Raw genomic sequence first — 25,911 nt, 5'->3', positions numbered from 1 at the left:
CTTATACGTAGCGAAGCATGATGACGAATTAAGTGGCTTGTTGTCGTCCAGCGATGACATGACCAAAAATTTTGGATCATCCGTGTTTGAGACTGGTAATTCTGGAAATTGGTCTAACGGGATCGGATTTGGTTTTTTTCTTTTCTTTTTCATTATTGTAGATAATAGGGAAAGCCTATTTTCCCTCTAATTTGGTGGCCCCAGGGGCCATAGTAAACGCGAATTTTAGTTTAACAAATTAAGAAATTAAGTGATTGAAAAGATATAAAACGATAAAAAATTAATTCACAAACAAAGCACGAGCGTAATATAAACGCAGAACAAACCGTTATACCGTTTTAACAAACTCAATAAGCACAGAGCGAAAAGCAACCGGTTACGATGACAGTTCGACGGTGAATGCTGTCAAAATTACTTGACTACAGCTCAAGAAATAAGGAATTTTTTTCTTGAGCATTTACTTGAGAGCTGGAACCCAACCTTTAACGGTTAATTTTAACACATAAGGATGACGACCTCGTCTTGAATTTCGGATGACTGTTTTTCAGTCCGTCCGTGCAAGCGACCACTTGAGTAAAAATTTAGATATCGAGTTGAAACACGTGCGGCTCAATTGGATGTTGGTATTGAAGATGGGCAGATTCTGCCACAACTAAGCTGTAAATTAGGAAACCACACTATACATAGGATGACTAACAGTTAAATTTTTACATCTCACATACCATACCTATAACTCATATACATATGTAGCTACTACACTTGCTAAGGCGGAATTATTTTGACAGTATGAAAATGAGTTAAATTAGAAGACCAGGCTCACTTCCCGTAAAACGGTTATTTTGAAAAAAATGCGATAAATGAAAATGAATTAAAGAATTTTTTGGTGTTTTTGGGGCACGTAAATTAGCATACTTCTTTTTATAAGTAGTTGACCGTGAGAACATACTGGTTTACAGTTTTCTGTAAATAGAATTTGTGCCGAATTTAATAATTTATGTCGAATGCTACTTAAAGTTTATGAATGTTATGTAATAAATTAATACTCCTAAAGAAGTACACACAGAAAATGTTTGCACCCCATAAGAAATAAATACAACAGAACATTTTAATTCGAGAAGTTCCCTATGTAATATTGGAAAGGTTACTATGATGAGTATATACCATATCGTCTGGATATAAATTGAATGGTTATAGAAACAGGCGTAATTACAATTGATTTTTGGTGACATGCAAAGAAGGAAATTTAATCAACCGAAACTGGAAATAAACACAAAATTTTTAGCAAGTTTTATAAACATTACAATGCAAAAGAAATCAATATTTACCACAATATAATGAGAATTGAATTTGTTGCATCGTATGAGTTCGCGATTAATCCTTTTTTTCAGTAGTGAAAACTTTTGAGGCCTTGCCACTCCCGACTTTCCAACACCATTTGAGTCCAACCGAATAGTAACACAGCTTTCGTGCGTGCACAGCACCGCCCGAGCATTTAGCGTTCGAAAGGCCCAGATAGCTCGCGACCTTTACCAAAAACCACCCTGTGAGAGTACTATCATCATACAGCTGAATTTGTCGAAAGCATACGAGTCAACTATACATCGCTGGTTGAAGACATCAAACAAACCACGCACTCCAGGATTCAAGAAGTGGACCATGAACTATCCTCGCTACAGTTTAATCTTTGCATAATTACCACCTTATTTACGAACTGAGCTAAGGTCTACAGACTAGACCTCAACATTTCCGCCGATAATATTAAAATTCCAACTGTAAACAATCTTAAAATTTTAGTTGTTACATATGACAGTCTGCAAGGCAATTGGGCGGCCGGTCGACAACTAAGCCGCCTAACAGATTAACACTTACCGATCCTAGGGTTAGATCGCCGAGAAAACAGCTCTTGGTCGGATGAAATCCGAGTCAATTCCGGTGCGTAGAACCGGCTGTCGTGAGAATTGGCAACTAAGCCGCAGATGGTGAAGCTACAGACCTGCCAGAACACCCACACTCTGGACTGTGACATGATGAATTCTGAGGTCCCCCTTCAATCATTTATGCAGTGAGGTCCGCTTCTTGTAAAGAAGCATAACACTCTTCTCTCCAAGCAGTTTCTGCTCGGACCTGTTCGTAGAAACCATCTCTGCAGTCACCTGGTTGAACAGGAGCAACCTCCCAGAAACATCAGGAGAACATTCCTTCCACAATTCGACGAAATCGAATAATATAGAAAATGAACTTGCGCCGATTGCTACCATTACCGAGTTTAATATTCGCATTAGTATCTAATTATATCCTAAATATGTGTTGGAGGCTTTCCAGTTATACTATCTTTAAAGATTACTCGCACGACTACAATATTTGCATAGGAAAATAAAAATCTTAATTGACCATAACCGAAACTGATAGTTTCATATTTCGAAACCAAGTTAAATTTCCTTACCAAATTTTGTAGAACGTTGCTTGTTTTTGCCATTTGAAATTAAATTTATCAAAATCATGCAAACTTATAATTAACATAATTAAATAATAAAAACTAATTCCTAATTTTACAAATTTCAATAAAGGGACCTCAATATTTTTTAAGTAGATAACGTATACAATGGACTTGAGGGTAAAATTTAGAATAGCATCCCCGGATTTCGGGGATAAAATGGGTATCCCTGGAAAGGTGACGTTCTCCAGATCACGAAAATATATATATATATAGTTGCCGCTAACTTATAGTTTTAAAGATATTTGCATTTAAAGTTGAAAAATTGATAACTTTTACATTGGTAATTTGTATATTGTGAACAACTTTTTCACTTATATTATGCACTTTTCACTTACTTAGAAACGTTATAGTGAAGTGTGAAATAAAGCTTTATATACAACAAATATTAAAAAAATTAATATACAGAAACGTTATAGTGAAGTGTAATGTAAAAGTTTTCAATTTTTCAACTTTAAATGCAAATATCTTTAAAACTATAAGTCAGCGGCAACTGTATATATACATTTTCGTGATCTGGAGAACGTCACCTTTCCAGTGATACCCATTTTATTCCCGAAATCCGGGGATGCTATTCTAAATCCCAGCCGGACTTGACTTTGTTTTCTTGGTTATCGTTGCTAATTAGAAGATCACTAAATAATGTATACCTAAGCAATTGTTTAGATTGTTAATATTTAGTCACTGCGTTTCGTTTTCAGGGATACGAGTATTCTCGAAGCGGCAACCCTACACGAAATGTGTTAGAAAACTGTTTGGCAGCTTTGGATGATGCCAAATATAGTTTAACATTTTCATCTGGGCTAGGAACAGCAATGGCGGTGTTCTCTATGTTGTCTGCCGGAGATCACATCATCATTGGAGATGATGTGTATGGAGGAACAGCGCGTTTAGTAAGGTACACTTAATCAAAGTCATTAATAGCCTTAGCATTAAATTATGATAAGTACATTTAAATGCATTATTACTTTTTGCGGTTCTTTATTGATCACTTTAGTTGAAGTTTGGAAATTCTGTTAAAACTTGTACTTGAAGTATTATTGTTATCTCTCTTTGTTAAAATTTTTTGTAGCATTCCCGTTTACAACAATAGGCGTGTTTTATTTGACCCGCAGATTAAGCTCTTATTATGAAAGACTTAGCCAACATAATTATGTTGGCTTGTCATTAGCTATCATAGCTTGCATACTGAACATTGAACTAGAGGCATCGCCAGTTCATCGTCTTTTTTCATTCACAATAGCTAGTTTCTTTTTCCAAAAAAAGTAGTTGGCAAAAGCGAGAAACCTCATTTTGATAGATGAAAATGTAAACAAACCAAAATTACAGATTTATTGGATGCGTATTGAGTTGAAATTAAGACAAATATGAACACTTGTTTTCAGTTTTTTGTATTCTAGACCTCAAATAAATATAATAAATATATTTGTATAGTATATTAATATTCCGTTTACAAATTTGAAATTTCGAACTAAATTGTATATCAGCTGATTGTTCTTGTGCCAACACAATTCATTTTTAAGCGAATATATGAAATAAGCTAAGTGCGTTTTATTTGTCCATGATTTAGCTAGTAGCTTGAGATGGTCAAATAAAACACGGCTAATGTAATGTAATTTAATCGACAACTGCTATTTTGAACTCGCGGAAAAAATCTAAAAATTGGTCAGATATCATTTTAAAAGCAATAAAAATTTTTATGTAAAACTTACACAGTATAATAGCGCTAGAATAGTTGTCGTTCAATGACAGTGTAGCAGTGGACTACCTACTGTCGTCAAATGAGTCTGCAGTCACCTTTTTGTGCATATTATCGATTACTAAGAACCTTTGTTGTAGTATGTAGAAATGTCAAAATTGGGAAACTGATTCTTGATTTTTTATTTAAATACGAACGTTTCTAACTGATATATTCTTAAGCTCTTTATGAATTAATTCCCAGTAATGTGAGATTTTCCATAACAACTTTAGATATCATAGGTCTAACATTAAAACCATTTCAAATACTTTCATCAGCAAGAAAACGTAGAGTTACACATAATCTTATAAATATATAAAATTAAGTGGGGTTTTTTTCTGTTCGCTATAGCTGACTAAACTATATTGTTCATGAAATGAAAAATGGCCTGAAAGACTTTGTAGGGAATCCAATGAGAACGATTTGTAAAAAAAAAAGTTCAGAAAATGTTCATTTTACTGTTCGACTATTCAACATTTAGCTAAGCTGCAAAACACTGATAAGAGTGAGTAAATTCTGAAAGGTTCGAGCAAATTTACAATACCAAGTGGAACATGTCTCTCTTTGTTAACATTTTTTGACATTCAGATTTGTCACTTCATATGGATTTCCCGTTACATTTGTAATAAAGGCGCGGATAATGAGATAATTTACGTAAATTTCTATATGACGCACTCTAGAAATACACATTACATGTGGCGATTTCACAAAAATGAAGCTCAACAGGACCCTAAAATGTAGTAAAATGACTTTAAGGCTCCTGTGAAGCAAAGTATTTTGTTACCAAATTGTAAAAACTGAAAATGAAGTAGAGAAATAATTTGCATGAGTCAACATACATATTTACTGGTGTGAAAACCGCTTACGCGGTTATAGCCGAGTTAACAACAGCGCGCCAGACGTTTCTTCTTTTCGCAAGGTGGCGCAAATTGGAGATTCTAAGCGAAGACAGCTCCTCCACCTGGTCCTTCCAACGTAGTGGAGGTCTTCCCCTTCGTCTGCTTCCCCCGGCGGGTACTGCATCGAATACTTTCAGAGCTGGAGTGTTTTCGTCCATTCGGACGATATGACCTAGCCAGCTGTCTTTTAATTCGCTGAACTCTGTCAATGTCGTCGTGAGATATCGTTCCATCCAATGCAATATTCGTCGTGGTCAACGCCCAAAGGGCCATAAATCTTTCGCAGAACTTTTCTCTCGAAAACTTGCAACGTCGACTCATCAGATGTTGTCATCGTCCATGCCTCTGGCACCATATAGCAGGACGTGACAATTCCCACGACAGCCGGTTCTACGTACCGGAATTGACTCGGATTTTATCCGACCAAGGGCTGATTTTTCGGCGATCTAACCCCGTTTGGATCGGTGAGTGTTAATTTGTGTTTGTCATCATTGGAGCAATGCCTTGAAGCAGAGTTGCTCTGTATCCTCCTGAGTCGAGCTGGCATTGAGGCCAACCCGGGCCCGGAGGAATTTTTCTGCTGCGTATGCGTAGAAAGCCTCCATCCAAACTTCACCTCGGTCAGGTGTAAATCATGCAATGGATGGAGCCATCTTAAGACCTGCTCTTGCCTTAAGACTCACAGGGAGTGGACCACGAGTTACGTGGCCCCATGTTGCCTACGCAATACTGCGACACCAGCCTCTACGGCTGTGCAATCTGCACATTGTTCGCGCGCTGCGCCGCCGCTCACCCCGGGTGGCCAACAAAGGACCTCCACGGTCCCCAGGAACTCAAACAGGCAACATAGCTCCCACTCTGACCAAGCTAAACAGCCGCTCAGATCTTCTAAGTTGTGCAGGTTTCCACGTAATGCGTAAAGATCGCGAGCGAGATAATGGTGGTGGCCTAGCCTTCATATTGCACAACACCGTGCAGTATCGTCTAATCAATGAAGACATCGACCGCAGGGAAACAACCCTAGAATGTCAGGGTATAGCTATCCGGTCAGGCGATGTCGAACTTGAAATACTCGTGGTGAAAACCGTTTGGTACTAGGCGACTTTAACGCGCACCACGAATTTTGGCATTCCTGCCTGTCAAATTATCGTAGGGGGATGGAGCTGGCGGAACAGATTGACGATTCGACATTCTGCACAATGAATGACGAAGCCCCCACCAGAGTTATGGGCACCTGTAATAACTCGCCCGATATTACCATTGCTAGCGGTGGTCTGATAAATAGCATAACCTGACGACCTATGCTAACTCTCGCACCAGACCATCTGCCCATAATTATCTCGATCGAGAAACCTCCCGATTTCGTTTCTGTGGACAACCGTACCTTCATTAACTTTAATAAAGCTAACTGGATACAGGCTCTACAAAACACCTATCAACCTCAACAATGAGTGGAAGCAATGGAAGTTGACTCATTAGCTCAATTAAAGAATCCAGAGTAAACCAGTTCACAGAAGAACAGCAGGAAATAAAACCGCTTTATAACAAAGCCCCCAACAACACGGCATCACTCTAATATAAACCATATAAAAACAAATACACTGCATTGAAGTTCAGTTATAGTACATTAAAGGGAAATTAAGCTGTTAGGATTCAATTTAGCCTTATAGATAAACTTAAAGATTCCTTAGAAATATGTATGCTCTATTTTTATATATGTATCTATATTTCTATGTTTTCTAATTTTAACAAGAAATAAAAAATTAATGAAAATTAATTATAATAATGAATTATTACCTTTCACAACTAGAGTAGAGGCAGCGATTAAAACTGAAAGTAATCAACCTGTGTGGGTTAGGAAAAATCCCTATCTCTTTGCTGACAACGACTTAGTGAGAAGGAAAATACAGAAACAATTAAAAACTAATATATATATCAACCAAGTAAAAGTCAATATAACTCTCCAATATGGACTTGACAAAACAGACAGACGAAAATTATAAAATAAAAGAAGAATGGTAATTGATTTTCAAAAGCTGAATAAACACGTAATCTCATATATGTAGGTATCCTAAACCAGATATAACCATGACTCTTTAGTACTTGGGGAAAAGCTAACTATTTCACTACACTCGACTAAGAATCAGAATTTCCCCATATCAGGATTAAACAAAAAACCAGAGAAAAAATATCATTTTCTTTTTTGTTTCAATTGCAAAAGCTATTAACTCGCTTTGTTGTTTTTTAGCGATTATTTAGCGATTTATTACTCGCTCTCATTCAGGTGTGTGGTTTTGAGCCGATGGTCGTTAGCTATCTTAGCGTGCAAGCCTTTTGAATGGCCTCTACGCCTGCATAACGCTTTCCTTCCATGGGCAAATGCATTTTTCCGAAAAGGAAGACGTCGCACGGTGTCAAATTAAGTGAATACGGGGAATGGTTAATGGTTAAAATGTGATTTTTGGTCAAATAATTGTCAATCGATGAGACGGATTCGGAGCAATTTTTAGTCGTCAGTCAATTTGTGCTGAACAAACCGTACACACATCTTTCGTAAGCGAAAATGTCCGGTCAAAATGCGATAAATCAATGTTTTGGAGATGTTAAATTCCATTTCCGTGAATTTCAATGATGATGTCGGCTGATTTTTGATGAATTCACGCACAGTTTCGATGGAATTTCGGAATTTCCGGTGATCACGGATTTTGATTGGCCCACATGTTGATCGTCATTTATGTCCCCACGACCACTTTGAAAGCTGGTTTCAACGCTCGTGCACTCTGCTACGGGATAGGCAATCTTCGCCATAAACTTGTTTCATCAATTAAAACGTTTCGGTAAAAGTTTTACCAATTTTAAAACAAAATTTAATGTTGACTCTTTGTTCGAAGCTCATTTTCGCACCGATAACACAAACATACTGACACTTAAAACGCAATAATTTCACTTCCAATCAATGAAATGTCATGAAATTCTCACTGTACAATCGATAAAGATAGCATATTCTAACGCAGTCTACATATAGATGGCGCCAGCAGAGGGTGCTAGATTCAAAAAGTCCTGTTTACTTTGGAACACATCTTGTATTTCGACGGCAGCAGTGCTTTGCTTGTTACTACTACTTTCCTAATTTTTAATCCCAGCATCGAGATTAAAGGAGAAATTTTTTAATTTTATTCCAACGTTTTTATACTCTTGCAACCTGTAGCTACAGAGTATAATAGTTTTGTTCACCTAACGGTTGTATGCATCACGTAAAACTAAGCGAGATAGATATAACCCTATATACATATACATAAGTATATATATATAATACATATATTATCAGGATGACGAGAAATGATGAAATCCGTCCGTCCGTGCAAGTTGTAACTTGAATGAGAATGTCTTGATGAAACTTGGTAGTACAGAAAACACCTGCCACGCCCGCAATTCGCCATTAAACGGAAAACTTTAAAGTGTCATGACTAAGCACTAAATGTAGTAGCAAAGGGCACCTGTACATATGTACATATCTCCTAAACTAATAAAGGCAAAACAACAAAATTTGCTCAGCGCAAATATTATAGAAATCTTACCGACTATGTGAAAATAGATGAAATCGGAAGATAACAGACATTAAATTTTACCTCCGACATGGTATGAGAGGGCTTATATGAGCCGGTGCAAAAATTGGACGATGGGCGTGATATCGCCCACATTTTAGTGAAATCACATATGGATCTCGGCGCCCGACCGAACAAATTAAACAAAACTTAGTATATGACATTAGTTTAACATTCCTATATCACAGTGTGAAAATGGGCGTAATCGGACTACAACCACGTCTATTTCTCACATAACACAATTTTTAATTGTACTTTTTTCTTCCACTTTCTAGTACACAAATCAAGAAGCAATTAATAATTCCCTTAAAGTATGCCACCTTATAACCAAAAATCTTTCAAATCAAACCAAAACTGTTAAATATATTGGTCAATGTATGAGATATACAAATGAATTTCAGAGAGAATCTTTTCCTGATAAAAATATATCCGTGTATTAAAAATTAGTTGAATCGGGTCAATACTTTTCGAACATTCAGCTGACTATGCTCCAAATGATTGGTGGCGATCAGTGTATGAGTTATATAGAATTATAGTATGTGTATGTAAAATTGCTTAGATTCGGATCTACTGGTTGATGTTTTACATTTTAAGTTATTTCCCTGGCTTTGATTCTTGCAAGTTGCAAAAGTATTACATGTTCAGTTTTACCCGAATTTAGCCCATTCTTACTTGTTTTATTTAACAATTATTAGTTTCTTTGTTTATATTTTTTTCTGTAATTCTATTAAGAGTAAGGGGAAAAACAGGAGTTGTCACCCCGTTGGTGAAAAGGTTATATCACCATGTTGTCAGAGCCTGGTTCGTATTAAAAAGGGGGTGCCACCTGGATGGTTGACTTTTGGAAAGGATAGGCTGTGTATTCCCATTACCAACAGTTAGTCGAAATTTCTTTTCGTATTTTGTCAGTAGAAAAATTAAATTCGGGGAAGTAAAAAAAAAAAGTTACAGCTGTTCAAAAATGAGTGAAAATAATGAAGAAATTCGCTATATTTTGAAATTTTTGAATAAAAAAGGGAAGAATGCCACGCAAGCCGCCAATGAAACTTGTGAAGTTTATTACGGAGACGATGCTGTATTAGTTCCTGTAGCACAATGATTCGCTTCCGTTCTGGAAATTTCGAATTACACTGATGGAATAATGTCTAGCGGAAAAATAGCAAAAAGTGGTCGACCAAAATGGCACATATTTGTTTATTTATTTATTATTATTAATATAAAAAAATAGTTAAAATTTTATTAGAAATTCGAAAATATTTTTCGACTACCCAATATATCATATATTGACCGACATTTTCGAACAAAAGTTAACTATAGGTACCGGGGTCAAAATATTCAGTACCTAGGGGTTTGAACAGTTTTTGTTGGATTTAAGCAATTTTTGGTCATACGGTGACACACACTAAAGACAATATTTGTGCAAATTTTCATCCCGTTATATCAATTGCTACTTGATTTGTGTACTAGAAACAACGAATCAAGTGGAATTTAAAATTGTGCTATATGGTAAGTAGGCGTAGTTGTTGTCCGATTTCATCCATTTTCACAATGTGTCATAGAAAAGTAAAAAGAATGCCATGTACTAAATTTTGTCGAAATCAGGAATGCGGGCGTTCAGACAGACAGTCAACTGGATCCGGCATCCTGATCATTTATATATATATAACCCTATATCTATCTCGTTTAGTTTTAGGTGATACTTACAACCGTTAAGTGAACAAAAGTATAACACTCTGTAGCAAGTGGTTGAAACATTGAATTACAAGAAAAACACATATAAAGCTGGAGCAATTCATATGAAATTAATTATGTACCTGTTACGTATTAAATAAAAAATATCAAAGTTTACCGTAAGTTTGCATTGTTAACGACTTAAATAAAACGTTTAACTGATATTACGCTTTTTTGCGCTTGGTAACAACTTTTTGATACATAAAAAAATGTGTTTTAGTAAATACATTTATTTGCAAAATTTAGTATATATGAGTTACTTTGGTTTTATTTGTTTTTTTTATAACTCAATATTTTAATGAACATGAAATCCAAATCTTTTTAAAGTTTCTTTGTTACTTCTATACTTATGCAGATATAAAGATACGAAGCACAATAATTTTTGCTTCCCACTGTATGTTAAAAGGATAACAAATTTGATTGTAATCCATTCACAATTTCGTCGAACAATTTTATATTTTTTTATTTGATTTATACATTGCAACTAGTTCAAATAAAAAAAGGACTAACAAGCAACTTGAATATGATTTAAACGTATAATTACAAAATGACAAAACTACTATGAGAGTATTGGCTGATTTGAAAGATCGCTGGGTTTGAGTCGTCTTGGCGGTCCATCTCTAGAAGTTAATATAGGTTCATTACAATGCTGTAGCAATCTTGCATTATGTGCTTTTGCATTTTTTAATATTTCCGCGTTAACCGAGTTTACACCTAGATCACGCTCTATATCAGCCCATCTACAATACCAAGGCGCTTTGACAATTAGTCTTAGTTCTTTGTTTTGAAATTATTGGATGACTTTCTTATTGCTTGCGTTAGTACATCCCCAGAGTTGTGCACCATAGCTCCATATCGGAGTATTTGTTTATAGATAAGTATCTTATTTTCGATGGAAAACACTGATTTGTTACCGATTAAACAATTATAATTTTTGAGTCGCATGTCCAGCTCTTTACTAATGTTTTTTAATTGAACTTTCCACCGTAGCTTAGAGTCAAGCGTCATTCCTAAGTATTTAGCGGAATTCAAGTACGGTATTCGTGCACCGTCTATGAAAATTGGTAAGTGCTGTATCTTGTTGTATGTGAAAACAATGTGTACAGACTTAGCTTCATTAAGTTTTATCTGCCATTTCTTTGCCCATTATAAGAGCTTATTTACAGCTTTTTGAAGATTAGTAGTGGACTCGTGTTCACTACTACCAACAGCAAGCAACGCGGTATCATCTGCAAATGTGGCTGTTGTATAATTGCAGGCAACTGGCAGGTCGTGCGTGAACAGAATATAAAGAAGAGGGCCCAACACACTACCTTGTGGAACTCCTGCTTTTATTTCCCTAAGGATAGAATATTTGTCTCCTTTTTTAACGCGAAGATAGCGATCTGATAAATACTATTTTATAATGTCGTCGAGCAATGAATGTTAAACTCTATTGTAACGTCTTTAAAATTAAGTTTGGTCAACACCCGGGCTTTGATATTGGCAAGTTGTAAGAGCATACAATATTCGGTTACATCCGAATTTAGTCCTTCCTTACAAGTTGGCTTTATTTATTAATTTTATAAGTAAACTTAAAACTATGTCTTGCTAAGTTTTCTGGAAAACCAAATTATTAGATCATAAACAATTGCTCAAAATTCATGTTTGTAAGAATCATTATACATACTATAACACATGGAAAAACAAAACGCAGCTGAAAGCAATTTATCAGGGTAGTATAAGGTGCGGTCCAAAGTAAACAGGACTAGCGCCCCCTGCTGGCGCCATCTATATGTCGACTAGTGCGTTAGAATATGCTGTCTTTATCGATTGTCCAGTGAGAATTTCATGACATTTCATCGATTGGAAGTGAAGTTATTGCGTTTTAAGTGTCAGTATGTTTGTGTTATCGGTGCGAAAATGAGCTTCGAACAAAGAGTCAACATTAAATTTTGTTTTAAAATTTGGTAAAACTTTTACCGAAACTTTTCAATTAATTAAACAAGTTTATGGCGATGATTGCCTAGCAGAGTGCACGAGTCGTTTCAAAGTTTTCAAAGTGGTCTAGAGGACATAAATGGCGATCAATATGTGGGTCAATCCAAATCCGTGATCACCGGAAACTCCATCGAAACTGTGCATGAATTCATCAAAAATCAGTCGAAATCATCATTGAAATTCATGAAATTGAACATCTCCAAAACATCGACTTATCGTATTTTGACCGAACATTTTCGCTTACAAAAGGTGTGTGCACGGTTTGTTCCGTACAAATTGACTGACGACCAAAAAATGCTCAGAATCCGTCACATCGATTGACGCTTGTGACCGCTTATTTGACTAAAAATCACATTTTAACCATTAACACTCCCCGTATTCACCTAATATGGCACCGTGCGACTTCTTTCTTTTCGGAAAAATTAATTTGCTCATGAAAGGAAAGCGTTATGCAAACGTAGAGACCATTCAAAAGGCTGGCATCGGCATACTGGCGGCCATACCGGCCAACGAGCTAAAACACTCGTTCGACATGCTTTTGTACCGTGCAAAAAGCTGTATTAAAGCAGAAGGAGACTATTTTGAATAAAATGAATTGATTTCGCCGAAAAAACCATTTGTTTTGTATTTTTTTTTATGTCCTGTTGACTTTGGAACGCACCTTGTAAAATTGTGAAGTTACCGGTTGATGTGTTTGTTTCGAATATTTATATGATTGTTGTACCGATATTGCCATTATGAAAGCTATGCCGCGACCAACTTTCGTTGTCGACAACAGTTGGATTGTTCCGTATGCGCCACTTATTTCAAAAACATTCAGTGTTGCTGAGCATATGACCTGTCAAAACGATTTGTTAGCACGACCTTTGCTTTACTCGGAGATGCCACGTTATTACATCATCGAAAAAGTTTCAACAACGGAAGCAAGGTGAAGCAGTTCTTGGTTATCCAGATGTGCATTCTACTGATTATCTTGATCGTATGTATACAGTTCATCCAAATAATAATGAATGCTTCTATTTGCGGGTATTGTTGGTAAATGTGGGCCAACGTCATTTGCAACACTACGAACTGTTGATGGTATAATATTCCCAACATATCGTGCTGCGTTTGAAAAATTAAATTTACTAGAAAACGATACCCATTGGGGTACGACAATCTTTGAAACCATTATCTCTTAATCTCCAAGTCAGATACGGATCTTACAAGGTCAATCTTTTAAAATTTGTGATTTGAATCTGGAATATGTTTTTCGCATGGTTAGTTATATGTGGCATGTTCAAGAGACGGAAGACCATCTTCGTTGTTTGTTATTGCGCCTGATAATTAAATAGAAAATACCGTGAATGACAAGGTACCTTACTGAAGAGTACGACCTCTGCACTAGAACACATGAACAATAAATAATCATTAAAATACATAAAAATTTCATTTTTATTTCCTAAACAAAGGTCTTAATAAAATCCAAAACCAGCTTATTTGTTTCACCTAAGGCAAAGCAGAGTTCGCCGGGTCCTCTAGTGTAATATAAATCCTTTCACTGTATAGAACGTAAGAATTAGTGCTATTTATCTCTATTCGCTGTAACAAAAAGTTCTATCTAAATTTATTTGATGCTTATTTTCTTTTTAGGCAAGTCATCTCAAGACTGGGTATTCAATTTAGTTTCATAGATCCAACTGATTTACCGGCTTTTGAATCAGCAATTCAATCGAATACAAAGGTAACTATAATTTATTATCTCATTACACATCTACAATGAAGCGAATATAGCCGTCGTTCGACAACAGATGATTGATTTATTGTCTGTCACCATTTATGTACATATGCAAGGTGCGTTCCAAAGTAAACAGAACTTAAAAAAAAACAGAACAAATAGTTTTTTCAACAAAATGAATTTATTTTATTCAAAATAGTCTCCTTCTGCTTCAATACAGTCGCACGGTGCCATATCAGGTGAATACGAGGAGTGATTAATGATTAAAATGTAATTTTTGGTCAAATAATCGTCCTTCGAATGTTGGATTCTGAGCAATTTTTGGTCATCAGTCAGTTTGTACGGAACAAACCAGGCACACAGCTTTCGTAAGCCTAAATGTTCAGTCAAAATGCGATAAATCGAAGTTTTGGAGATGTTCAATTCCACTTCCATGAATTTCAATGATGATTTCGACTGATTTTTGATGAATTCACGCACAGTTTCGATGGAATTTCCGGTGATTGCGGATTTTGTTTGGCTCACATGTTGATCGTCATTTATGTCCTCACGACCACTTTGAAAACGTTGACACCAATCATCGCCATAAACTTGTTTCATCAATTGAAACGTTTCGGTACAAGTTTTACCAATTTTAAAACAAAATTTATTGTTGGCTCTTTCTTCGAAGCTCATTTTCGCACCGATAACTCAAACATACTGACATTTAAAACGCAATAACTTTACTTCCAATCAATGAAATGTCATGAAATTCTCACTGGACAATTGATAAAGATAGCAAATTCTAAGGCACTAGTCGGGATATAGATGGCGCTACCAGGGGGCGCTAGATTCAAAAAGTCCTGTTTACTTTGGAACGCACCTTGTATAATTAAATACTATTAGAAAAGTCGTGCCTTTTTAAAAACGAGTACCTCTATTACGTTTTCAACTCCACTCAGTTGAATTGAAGTTAATGCAACCATATTAATTTTTGGTATTACGAACTTCAACTATTTTCAGTCGATAATACATGTTGTCAGACTAGAAAGTTAAGATTTTAAAGTTAATACCACAACAATTCACTGCAGTTTTTGCTCAGGAAAAGGTGAATAATTATTAAAAACTGATATATTACAATGACAAAACGTTGGGGCTAAATGATGTGCTGAGCATAAGAAAAAGCCTATGTGATTAAATCCGTTGTAATTTCCTAACATCAAGTAAGTCAGAGGTTTTCTTGCAGATTTTTAAGTAATTGTCTTTTAAATGAAGAAGAATTTAGTTTTTTTCTAAATGAGGTGACGGAACATTACCACAAACTCTTTTTCCTTGCTGCCGATAGTTAATCATAAATGATTTTAACTTTGGGCTGAAACAACTTGCGATATACATATGTACATATGTATATAGACGTTACAAAAAATGATTTTAAATATGAGGGAAATTCAGAATCTTTTGCATCTTAGTTTGCAAAATTATGAAATTGCAAATATTTACCATCAACAATGAACGTCTTTTTTGTGGTTTCTGTGCAACCCTTGCAAAGACCATTAATTCACAGCTGATCGGCGAAGAAAAACATTGTTTGTCAACAAAATTTTTGCACAAATTGGAAAATGTGCCGAAAAAAAGTTTTAGGGAAAAATTAACTGACGCTTTAATTAATGAAGCTGCTGAAGAAATTATGGACATTGATGGTAAGAAATATTTTTATGCGGAATTTCAGTTAATAACAATTTTCTTCTAGAAATCGAAAGTGATGATGACGCAGTGGATGCAGTTTTAGATGAATTGGCTGACAATATATCTGTTATGGAATGTCGACGAGGAGTTTACTGCACAATACCTAAGTCAGACATTTATCGCAATAATATTTTGACAACACTGGACGAAGACCGATTCCGCCAAATGTTAAGAGTAGATAGAGACCAATATAAGGTGCTGGTTGAGTTAATAAAAAACGATGAGCAATTCAACAAAGCGCGCTCATGTAAGCAATTTTCTGTAGAATAGCAATTAGCAATCACATTGTTTCGATTGTGTTTGTGGGAGAAAGCGCAGCATATAGAAAAATAGCGACAATTTTGAAGATTGAAGACCATATATCATACTTCTCCAGAAATCACATATATTCAATAAAAGCACATAAAAGTGACTATAAACGAGTAAAAGTGATGCCCGTATATATGCTGTATTCTCTTCAACATTTTTATTAATAATGGTTCCACTTCGTCCGATGACGGTTCAGATTCGTCCACCACTACGGAAGATTCTATTGAACCTGATGACCATATACTCAACAATGTTGGAGAAATTAAAAGACAAAATTAAATGTAATTTAATTCATTTGTCAGTTTTTAATTACATATATTTTTACATAAAACTATTGTATACAAAATAAATGGTTATTTTAATTTAAGTATTTAGTTCAAGACAAACATGAAAAAGCCGCTTTGAATGATAGAAGATAGTAAAACATCAATAACCGTATTAAATAAGAATTCCTCTCAACAGTAATTGCAATTAAAAATTTTAAATTTCAAAGATAAATAAAGTATAGAGATAAATAAAATACTGTTGAGAGGAATATTTATATTTTATCTCAATTTCGACCTGTTGTAAGCGTTTCTCATTTTCAATTTGAAGTTTTTGCAATCTTTCATCTTTTTCCAATTCTAAAACTTTTAAATCCAATTCACGGTTTTTTAATCCTATTTCAGCTTTACCTCTTTCAATTTAAATTTGATAATTTGCAGATTTTCATTATTGGCAATGTCAATTGGAGACGCAATTTCTTTGCCGACATCAGAAAAAGTGTTTTCCAGTATTTGGCTGGTCGCGCTTTCGTTCATAATGAACGTGGTGCCACTATCAACCACTTCGAAAGGCAATTCACTTGTGGTTTAAAAAATGTATTTTAGTTGATTTAAGTGTGGGCACATCTGCAACACTTTACAACGTATGAGATCCCACGTGGCGTCTATTCTTGTTGTCTCAATTAATTTTTTGTAGAATATTTGAGCTATTGAAGTCTTTTAAAATTAAAATTATTGTTAAATAAATTGTTGAAAAGTGCTCACAACAAAAATTTCACTTACCTCTACTTCTGGAGCTTCCTGCAAGAAATCCAGTATACTCTTCCACTTTCCACTTATTTAGGGGTGTTGTGGAATCTGATAGTTGTCGGAATCAGAATTGAAACCGATCAAAAAAAGCAGTAGGTGTCATGAATTCAGATATTATTGGTTTGACATTCGAAACAGAATTTGTATCGGTTTTCGGAGTCACGGAAACCAATTTTATCGGTTTTGCTGTCAGAAACAAATCAAGAAAATAGTCGCATACAGATTTGAAATGTAAGTTAAGAAATCAAGTTATGTTATTGTTACGAATTGATTTATCTTTATTTCTATAGGAGAAAACATAAGAATAAAATACGAAATGTCTTAATTATTGATTTTTGAAAAAAATGCGGATATTTAAGAGGGGAGCCTGCTTTAGAGGCTTAAAAAATCGATTTTATTTACGTTTTTTTGGGAGGGAAAGAAATAATTGATTAAAGCGAAATTTCTAGAGTTTATAGTTATATATTTAAACATCATTCGCAAATTTGTTTTATACGAAACCTTTAAAGGCTTGTCTTTGGGAAGCAATTGCCAGATGCTTTTCGCATATGCATATGTCGGGCAAGATGCAGGTCGCGATTTCTATTGGCAACAAAAAATTCATAGAGTTTCATAGTTTTTAATAACTTATGTTCAAGTTAAGCTAATAAAACTAAAAAAAATGAAAAATTCTAAAATTTGAAAAAAGTGGTTTTTAACTAAAAAAAATTTTACTTGACCATATGTTCAAACTTAATTTTTCTTAGTTCTTTTAGTTTAAATAGAAGATAATTTAATGCCAAAGATTTGCCTCAATTCCATACGGCGTTTAGTTTTTTCTATCCTGCCCGCCAATTAAGAAAAATCGTAGAACTGAAAAACAGAGAAATTTTTAAGCAAAAAAAAAATTAAATTTTTTGAAGCTTTTAAAGCAGGTTCCTCCTTAAAAAAGATTTACAAAACGTAATTTAACATCCAAATGTGTCTTTATTCATTCGATAAATGTTATCTCTTAAACTCTTTCTTTAATTCAGAGCTCATTAAAAACTTTAATAGGATTGCTTCCAAATATATTCATTTGCAGATTTTGTCACATTAGTAAACAGCTGATTCGAATATTGGTTTTTCGTATGTTCGAAAAGACGAAAATCCAATCAGATTCTGTGACACCATTGAAAATCAGAATTGGTTTGCAGTTCTGACAGCTAAGCAATTCTGTCTTGGATTCCACAACACCCCTGATTATTCGGCTTTTCGCGTTTAGCCTTTTTTATTTAAACCGGTTTGCTTCATTTCTTCCCTTTGTTTACAATGTTTTTTATTTTTGATAACAGCTGATAATTTGCAAACCAGTGTTGCACATAATACAATGGCGTTTTTGTGTTGCTTTTTTGCAAGGGTGTAGCAGGTGCATCGCTATACATATTGTTTGTGTAAAAGCAAAATTATGCTCGCGAATTTGCAATTGCAAAGAAGATTCTGAATTGGCCAATTGTGTTTATTTGTGCGGAGTGCATAAAACACAAACGACTGAATAGAAAAATTATATATAAATTGTTTATTTACCTAGTTTTCATGTTATATTAATATTTTTTCTAAATATCCGCATTGATGTGCACTGCAACTGTTACAAAACAGTTTTGATATTCTTTTCAACCTTAATGGCACAGAGTTGAAAACCGTAATACCCCCAAAAAAAGTTGACAAGACTTCCGAAACTTCAAACAAAATGCAGTTGAGTTGAAAACTATACATATATAGATGGCCTAACTAGTTTATTATTCCTTTGTTCCAATATTTCGATCATGCGTTGTAAAGCCTCTTTCCTTGTGGGCCTTTCAGTATATGTCCAACCTTATCGTAAACTTCGCGTAACTAAATCATTCTCATGTATTTTTATTTTCACGCGAACGAAAAGTTCGTATCCCAAATTTCGAGTGAAATGTTCGAATTTCGATTATGCTTTTGTGAACTTCGGCAAACTGTCATATACGGTTTTTCTTTGATTTAGTGGCATTGAAAATTTTTTTAAACTTATTAAGCCAATTATGGGACTATTTAAGCTTAAATACGTGTTTTTATTTTTAATTATATATCGTACATATTTTTTGGATAAATTATGCAGATAATTTTGGAATGTACTGGTACATTTTAAGGAATAATGGATTTAAAAAAACTTTAATAAACTCACATTGGGTAGCAACATGAAAATCGATGGCTACCTTTTTTCATTCTGAAATAAATTTCACTGCTGGCCCCTTTCTATTGGAGGAATCATGTTACTTTATTCAAAATATATAGTACGCACATTCTTGTTGTTTTCTGTTTTGAAACCCTTTGCTTTATCAGGATTCTCGGCCTTACTGCTGACCAAAAATGTCAAATATATTTTGTTAATAGGCCGTAGTTCATATAAAAAAGTTTTTAAAATCAAATAAATAGTTAATAAAGTATACTAACATTTTATTGAAAGTTGTTAAGTTTTTAGATCTGGTTTACGTTGATAACGCTTCAATATTCTCTTTTGATCCTTTGGTTCTGTCAGAGGACTCTTATCATCCCGCTTTGGAAATTAATATCGAAATCATAGCCAATTTACATCACAATAATAAACAAGACCTTTGTGCTCGCTCAACTTTGCTAAAGCTAATTTTAAAAAGATTAATTGCCATATTACAGTGGCAATATTGAATTTAGTGTCTCTCATTTTAAGGAATCTATTTTAAATCTATTTGAAAAATATGTTCCGAAATGTGTTGCTACTAAAAGAATTTGTTCTAATTTTTAGTTTTCGAGAGGGACGTGTAAATTAAAAAATAAAAAATCTCGTGCTTGTAAACTTAAAAAAACTGGTTTAGTTATTGACTATTCAAAATATATTAAAATTTGCGACAATTTGCTGAACTTAACAAAATATGTTATAAAATATTACATAAACAAAATAAAAAATAATATTTGTTCAATTCACAACCTGTCGTAAAGCATCGTAAAATCGTAAAATTATAAATTTTTACAGGTTGTGAATTGCTCAATTATATATAATATATGATTTCGTCAACTCCAAACGCAAAATTTCTAATTTTCCGTCCGTGATGTGCAAGTCTACTATGTCATATCACACAATTTCTAATATGTTTGCTGAATTCTTTAGAAACAATTACTCCCTAAACTCTCCTACAAATGTTCCGTATCAGCACAAGTTATGTCCGATTTCTGTAATTAATGCACCTACCATTTTCGAAGCAGACGTTCTTCTTCTTTACTGGCGTAGGCACCGTTTACGCGATTATAGCCGAGTTAATAACCTCGCCAGTTGTTTCTTCTTTTCACAACGTAGCGCCAATTGGAAATCCCAAGCGAACCCAGGTCCTTCTCCACCTGGTATTTCCAATAAAGTGAAGGTCTTCCTCTTCCTCTGCTTCCCCTATCTGGTACTGCGTCGAATACTTTCAGAGCTGGAATGCTTTTGTTCATTCGGACGACATGTCCTAGCCAGCGCTGCTGCTGCCTCTTCATTCGCTGAACTATGTCAATGTCGTCGTATATCTCATACTGCTCATCGTTCCATCCAATGCGTAATTCGTCGTGGCCAACGCGCAAAGGACCAGAAATCTTTCGCAGAACCTCGTAAAGTCATCGTCCATTCCTCTGCACCATATAGAAGACGGGAATTACGTGTGAATTATAGAATCTAGTTTTTGTTCGTCGGGAGAGGACTTTACTTCTCAATTGTCTACTCATTCCAAAACACCTCTTGGCAAGAGTTATTCTGCTTTTGATTTCGAGGCTGACATTGTTGTTAATGCTGGTTCCAAGATAGACGAAAATCTAGCAGATATTTCGTCTTGCCCTCGTTCACTGCCAGACCCATTTGCTTTGCTTCCTTATCCAGTCTGGAGAAAACATAACTAACGGCGCGGATGGTGAGGCCAATGATATCAATATCATCCTCATACGCCAGCAGCTGTACACTCTTATAAAATATTGTACCTGCTCGATTAAGTTCTGCAGCTCGAATTATTTTCTCCAGCAGCAGATTGAAGAACTCAAACGAAAGGGAGTCGCCTTGTCTGAAACCTTGTTTGGTATCGAACGGTTCGGAGAGGTCCTTCCCGATCCTGACGGAGCTTTTTGTGTTGCTCAACGTCAGTTTATACAGCCGTATTAGTTTTGCGGGGATACCAAATTCAGACACCGCGGCATAGAAGCAGTTCCTTTTCGTGCTGTCGAAAGCAGCTTTGATATCGACGAAGAGATGGTGTGTATCGATCCTCCTTTCACGGGTCGTTTCCAAAATTTGGCACATGGTGAATATCTGGTCGGTTGTTGATTTTCCAGGTCTAAAGCCACACTGATAAAGTCCAATCAGTTTGTGGTGGGCTTTAATGTTTCACACAATACGCTCGATAAAACCATATATGCGATGTTTAGACGACTTATCCCACGGTAATTTGCCCGCCGCTGCGACACGGCACTCCTCATCGTACCAACTGTTTTTTTGCATTTTCCGAAAACCAATGGCTTTAGTTGCAGCTGTACGGTTGCAGTTGCCTTATACCGAATTGTTGGCGAGTGCTCTCAGAGAGCAGTAGTACAAGTTGCGTAGAAAATCGTTGTGCTATCTGTTCTGATTGCAGCTTCTCGAAGCCGAACCTTCCTTGTATTTGTTGACGTGCGTTTTTTGCTGCACAGAGACGGGTGCGTATCTTGGCTGCAGCAATACATATATCGGTCCGAGTCGATGCACCTCGGAGCGTTCGCACGCCTAAAACACTGAAAACGTGTCTTCCGTCTATCACAACATGATCGATTGGGTTGGTGACTTTTCAATCCGGAGACTGCCAGCTTGGTGAATTTTTCTATGCTGGAATCCAGTGGTCCATTTCGGACCCCGGCGAAGTCGATCAGCCTCAACCTATTTAAGGATGTTTCCTCGTGGAGGCTGAATTTACCGACTGTTGTGCTAAATATACCTTTCTTGCCCACCCTGGCGTTAAAGTCGTGTAGCACTATTTTGACATCGTTTAGGGGTCAGCATTTATAGGTGCGCTCCAAACGCTCATAGAAGAGCACAAATCAGCGATATGTTGAATAACCTCGATTTGATGCGGATTGTGGCTAGACGTTCATCTAACGGGGTGAATGACAGTACTCGGTGACGGAGTCTCCCTCCCACCACGAATACCACACCGAATTTGCGCTGCTTTATATGGCCACTGTAATAAATGCTACAAGAACCTACTCGCCTCAGTCCTTGTCCAGTCCATCGCATTTCTATCCTATCCGGATGTCCATCATCCGAAGTAGACGTCTTATATCAGTTAAATATGCTAAAAAAATTATTTAGTTATGGCCCAAACATGATTCCCTCATGCTTCCTTAAAAATTGTGCCAAATATATATATGCCAACCCATAAAAAACTATTTAATGCATCTCTTAAAAATGGCTTATTTTCACCAATATGGAAAAAGTCATTTATGATTCCTTTACATAAGAGTGGATTTAGGTAATCCATTGAAAACTATAGGGTATTAGCAAAGTTGTCAGCAATACTTTTTGAAGTAAATTACTTTCTCCTTTAATTTCTTGTTCTCAGCACGATTTTCGTAAAGAGAAATACATAGTAACTAATTAACTAGAATTTGTTACACATGTATCAACGGGCTTTAGGGAGAATAACCATACTGATGTTATATCCACAGATTTTAGTAAAGCTTTTGATAAATTAAACGACTCAATTCTTTTGAATAAACTGGATATTCTTATTTTTCAACCGATATTTTTAAAATGGGTTACTTCTTATCTTAGTAATAGAACTCAAACAGTTTAAATTTAATTTGATTCTTTTTCTGATTTAATTAATGTCCCTTTCTCAAGGTAGCCATCTTTGTCCAATTGTATTCTTGTTATTTATTAAATATATATCATCTGTATTCAAGAGTTTTATTTTATGCCGACGATGCAAAACTTTTTAAATCATATACTTTAAATAGTGAAAGATGTCAGTTGCAAACAGATTTACAGGGTCCGGCACTCGAAGACTTCACCGTTCGCGCAGCTGTCGCACTGGAATCAGCTATTTTAAAATTTGCTGAATGACATCTCGGAGTATTGTTCACAAGTGTACAAAAGCGTTTTGCCAAAAGTGAACGCAAAAAAAAGTGATCAGCGATGGAATTCAAACGTAATCGTGTGATTGCTTTATATTTAGCTTGAAAATCACAGCCAGGAAAACAGCATCGGAAAACGCCATGGAACTGGTCATCAAAAGCCGGCAACGTCACGTGAGATGGTTCGGAAAGTGAAGAAGCGACTTGGGTGAAATCCACGACGAAGTCCCATTCAAATGACTAAAGAAATGAAAATATCCGACCGCAGCATCCGACGCACATTGAAAAATGAGCTCAAGGTCAAGCCTTACAAGTTCCAAAAGGCCCATGATCTCACACCGAAGCAGCAACAAGTAAGACTTGAGAAAGCGAAGCAGTTGCTTCGCTTGGCCGAAAGCGGTCAAATTCCGACCGTTGTGGCCCACAAAGCGGGAGTGAACCAATAATGACTGAAAAACAACGTTCCGAACTTCATTACGACCACACAATGGCTCTCGAATTCACCAGATGCGAATCCAATGGATTATTCTCTGGGCCATTTGGGAGAGCAAGGTCCGAAGTAAAAAATACACTAGTCTCGAGATGCTGAAGAAAGCCATTGTCCGTAAGTGGGCCAAAATACCGGCAAGTCACATTCGGGCAGCTTGCGTTTCGGTTTTTGACCGTCTCAAGGCCAAAGGCAAAAGGTGGTATATCGAGCAAAACTGAATTGGTCCTGAATTTATGATTATTTTCACACACATTTTAAAATAAATAAAAATAATTTTCCAAACCGAATTTATGGCTTTTTCAATTGGTTACACTTCAAACAACTTAGTTTCATGACATGCCATTGAACCTTAACAAATGTGCCACGATGAGACCGTTCATACGTAATACAAAACTTTACCTTGAAGTAAGTATGGAGTTTTGTTTATCTAGGAGTAACTATGGATTCCAAACTCAATTTTAATCTTCAGCACATTTTATCTACTCTTACTTTATCCTAATTCCTAATTTTGGCTGATAAAACTTTTGTTTCTGTAGCCATTGTTAAAAGTTTTAAAACGGCAACGCAATAGGGCCGGATATTTTTCAATAACCCTATTCGCATGCAAACAAAATGAATAAAATCTATGTATGTATTTGTTGTGGACGGTTAAAAACATTAGGGTAAATCCTTTTGTTAGATATCATTAAAGTTCAGATCAAAGCCGATAACTAATAATAAATAAACTAATACTGATAATGTAATATCTATTAAAAGTTATGTAAAATATCCTGCGTACCGCGTCCTTTAAATAGTTTTATAATTTTACAAATATAATTTGAATTGTTATGAATGTAAAAAATTGTTATAATATTGGCATACTTATTTATCATTTATTATTTCAGCTTGTGTGGATAGAAACACCTACGAATCCACTGATCAAAGTTGCTGATATAGACGCTATTAGCAAATTTTGTCAAAATAAGAATGTTATATTTGCAGTTGACAATACATTTTTGACATCATATTTCCAAAGGCCATTGGAATTGGGTGCTGATTTAGTATGTTATTCTTTAACTAAATATATGAACGGTCATTCTGATGTCGTTATGGGTTGCATAACTACTAATTCGGAAGATTTATACCAAAAATTGAAATTCCTACAAAATGGTAAAGTTAATTTTGACTAAAGGTTACGCTGAGTACAATTATTTGTTTTTATTCTGTAGCAACGGGAATTGTACCCTCTCCGTTTGATTGTTACCAAGTCAACCGTGGTTTGAAAACTCTTCCCCTTCGCATGGAACAGCATCAAAAGAGTTCAATCGCTGTTGCAAAATTCTTGGAAGAACATCCTTTTGTTCAAAAAGTTTTACATCCAGCGTTACCCTCCCATCCACAGCACCAGCTCTCTCTAAAGCAAACATATGGATATAGTGGAGTGTTTTCATTTTTCCTTAAAGGCGACTTAAAACATTCGAGAGCTTTTCTTCAGAATTTAAAATTGTTTGCGTTGGCGGAAAGCTTAGGTGGATATGAAAGTTTGGCAGAACTTCCGTAAGTAAACTCTATTAAATATAAAATGAACTAAAACTGAGAATTCGATTTAATCGTTAAAATTAAAACATGAAATTGTGATCAATCTCAACTAACGGATCAGAAGTTGTTACAATAGAGAGATTGTATAGAGAGAGAGATTGTAACAACTTCTAATTAAAAATTAATAATATGATTTTACATTTAACTATTTTTCTTTTTATGGTAGCAACTTTCATACAAATAATTTTACATTATTTATTTTTAGGTCAATTATGACTCACGCTTCAGTACCAGCAGAAGAACGAAAGAAGCTGGGTATAAGCGATTCCCTCATACGCCTTTCTATTGGACTTGAAGAAACAGAAGATTTGATTGGAGATTTAGAGAATGCTTTAAAAATATCTATGGCTTTGTAGAATTATAATAACTTGTATGAGTCAAATATATGATATTGAGTTGGTATATTATGTTATGTATATACTTTTGTGTGTGTAAGCGAATGTATCCCAGCAGATTTTAGGATGATCGTTTGAGACCTCCTG

General features: G+C 35.4%; 2 protein-coding genes across 2 annotated transcripts in view; both read left to right on the top strand.

Moving 5' to 3' along the window:
• The window catches only part of LOC120775207 (cystathionine gamma-lyase), a 27,924-nt gene extending 2,083 nt beyond the window's left edge, over nucleotides 1–25,841 (top strand). Inside the window, exons 2-6 of the mRNA XM_040105271.1 lie at nucleotides 3,196–3,392; nucleotides 14,080–14,170; nucleotides 24,736–25,000; nucleotides 25,060–25,387; nucleotides 25,635–25,841. Coding sequence (XP_039961205.1) covers nucleotides 3,196–3,392; nucleotides 14,080–14,170; nucleotides 24,736–25,000; nucleotides 25,060–25,387; nucleotides 25,635–25,785 — 1,032 coding nt within the window. The 3' untranslated portion in view covers nucleotides 25,786–25,841. The remainder of the gene's footprint in view (nucleotides 1–3,195; nucleotides 3,393–14,079; nucleotides 14,171–24,735; nucleotides 25,001–25,059; nucleotides 25,388–25,634) is intronic.
• On the top strand, nucleotides 15,018–16,451 carry LOC120775208. The gene is made up of 3 exons (XM_040105272.1): nucleotides 15,018–15,366; nucleotides 15,429–15,843; nucleotides 15,894–16,451. Exons 2-3 carry the CDS (start codon nucleotides 15,624–15,626, stop codon nucleotides 16,157–16,159), a joined length of 486 nt encoding a protein of 161 aa, XP_039961206.1. The 5' UTR covers nucleotides 15,018–15,366; nucleotides 15,429–15,623; the 3' UTR covers nucleotides 16,160–16,451.
• Nucleotides 25,842–25,911: the final 70 nt, after the last annotated feature.

Source organism: Bactrocera tryoni, chromosome 4 (genome assembly GCF_016617805.1).
Source record: "Bactrocera tryoni isolate S06 chromosome 4, CSIRO_BtryS06_freeze2, whole genome shotgun sequence".
NCBI classification, from domain to species: domain Eukaryota; kingdom Metazoa; phylum Arthropoda; class Insecta; order Diptera; family Tephritidae; genus Bactrocera; species Bactrocera tryoni.
This window is presented reverse-complemented; position numbering and strand designations above follow the sequence as displayed.

Coding starts and splice junctions, on each gene's coding strand:
- LOC120775208 (XM_040105272.1), top strand. CDS start 15,624: ATGAAATTGCAAATATTTACCATCAACAATGAACGTCTTTTTTGTGGT. Junction 15,844..15,893: donor AGAAATTATGGACATTGATG/GTAAGAAATATT, acceptor ATTTTCTTCTAG/AAATCGAAAGTGATGATGAC.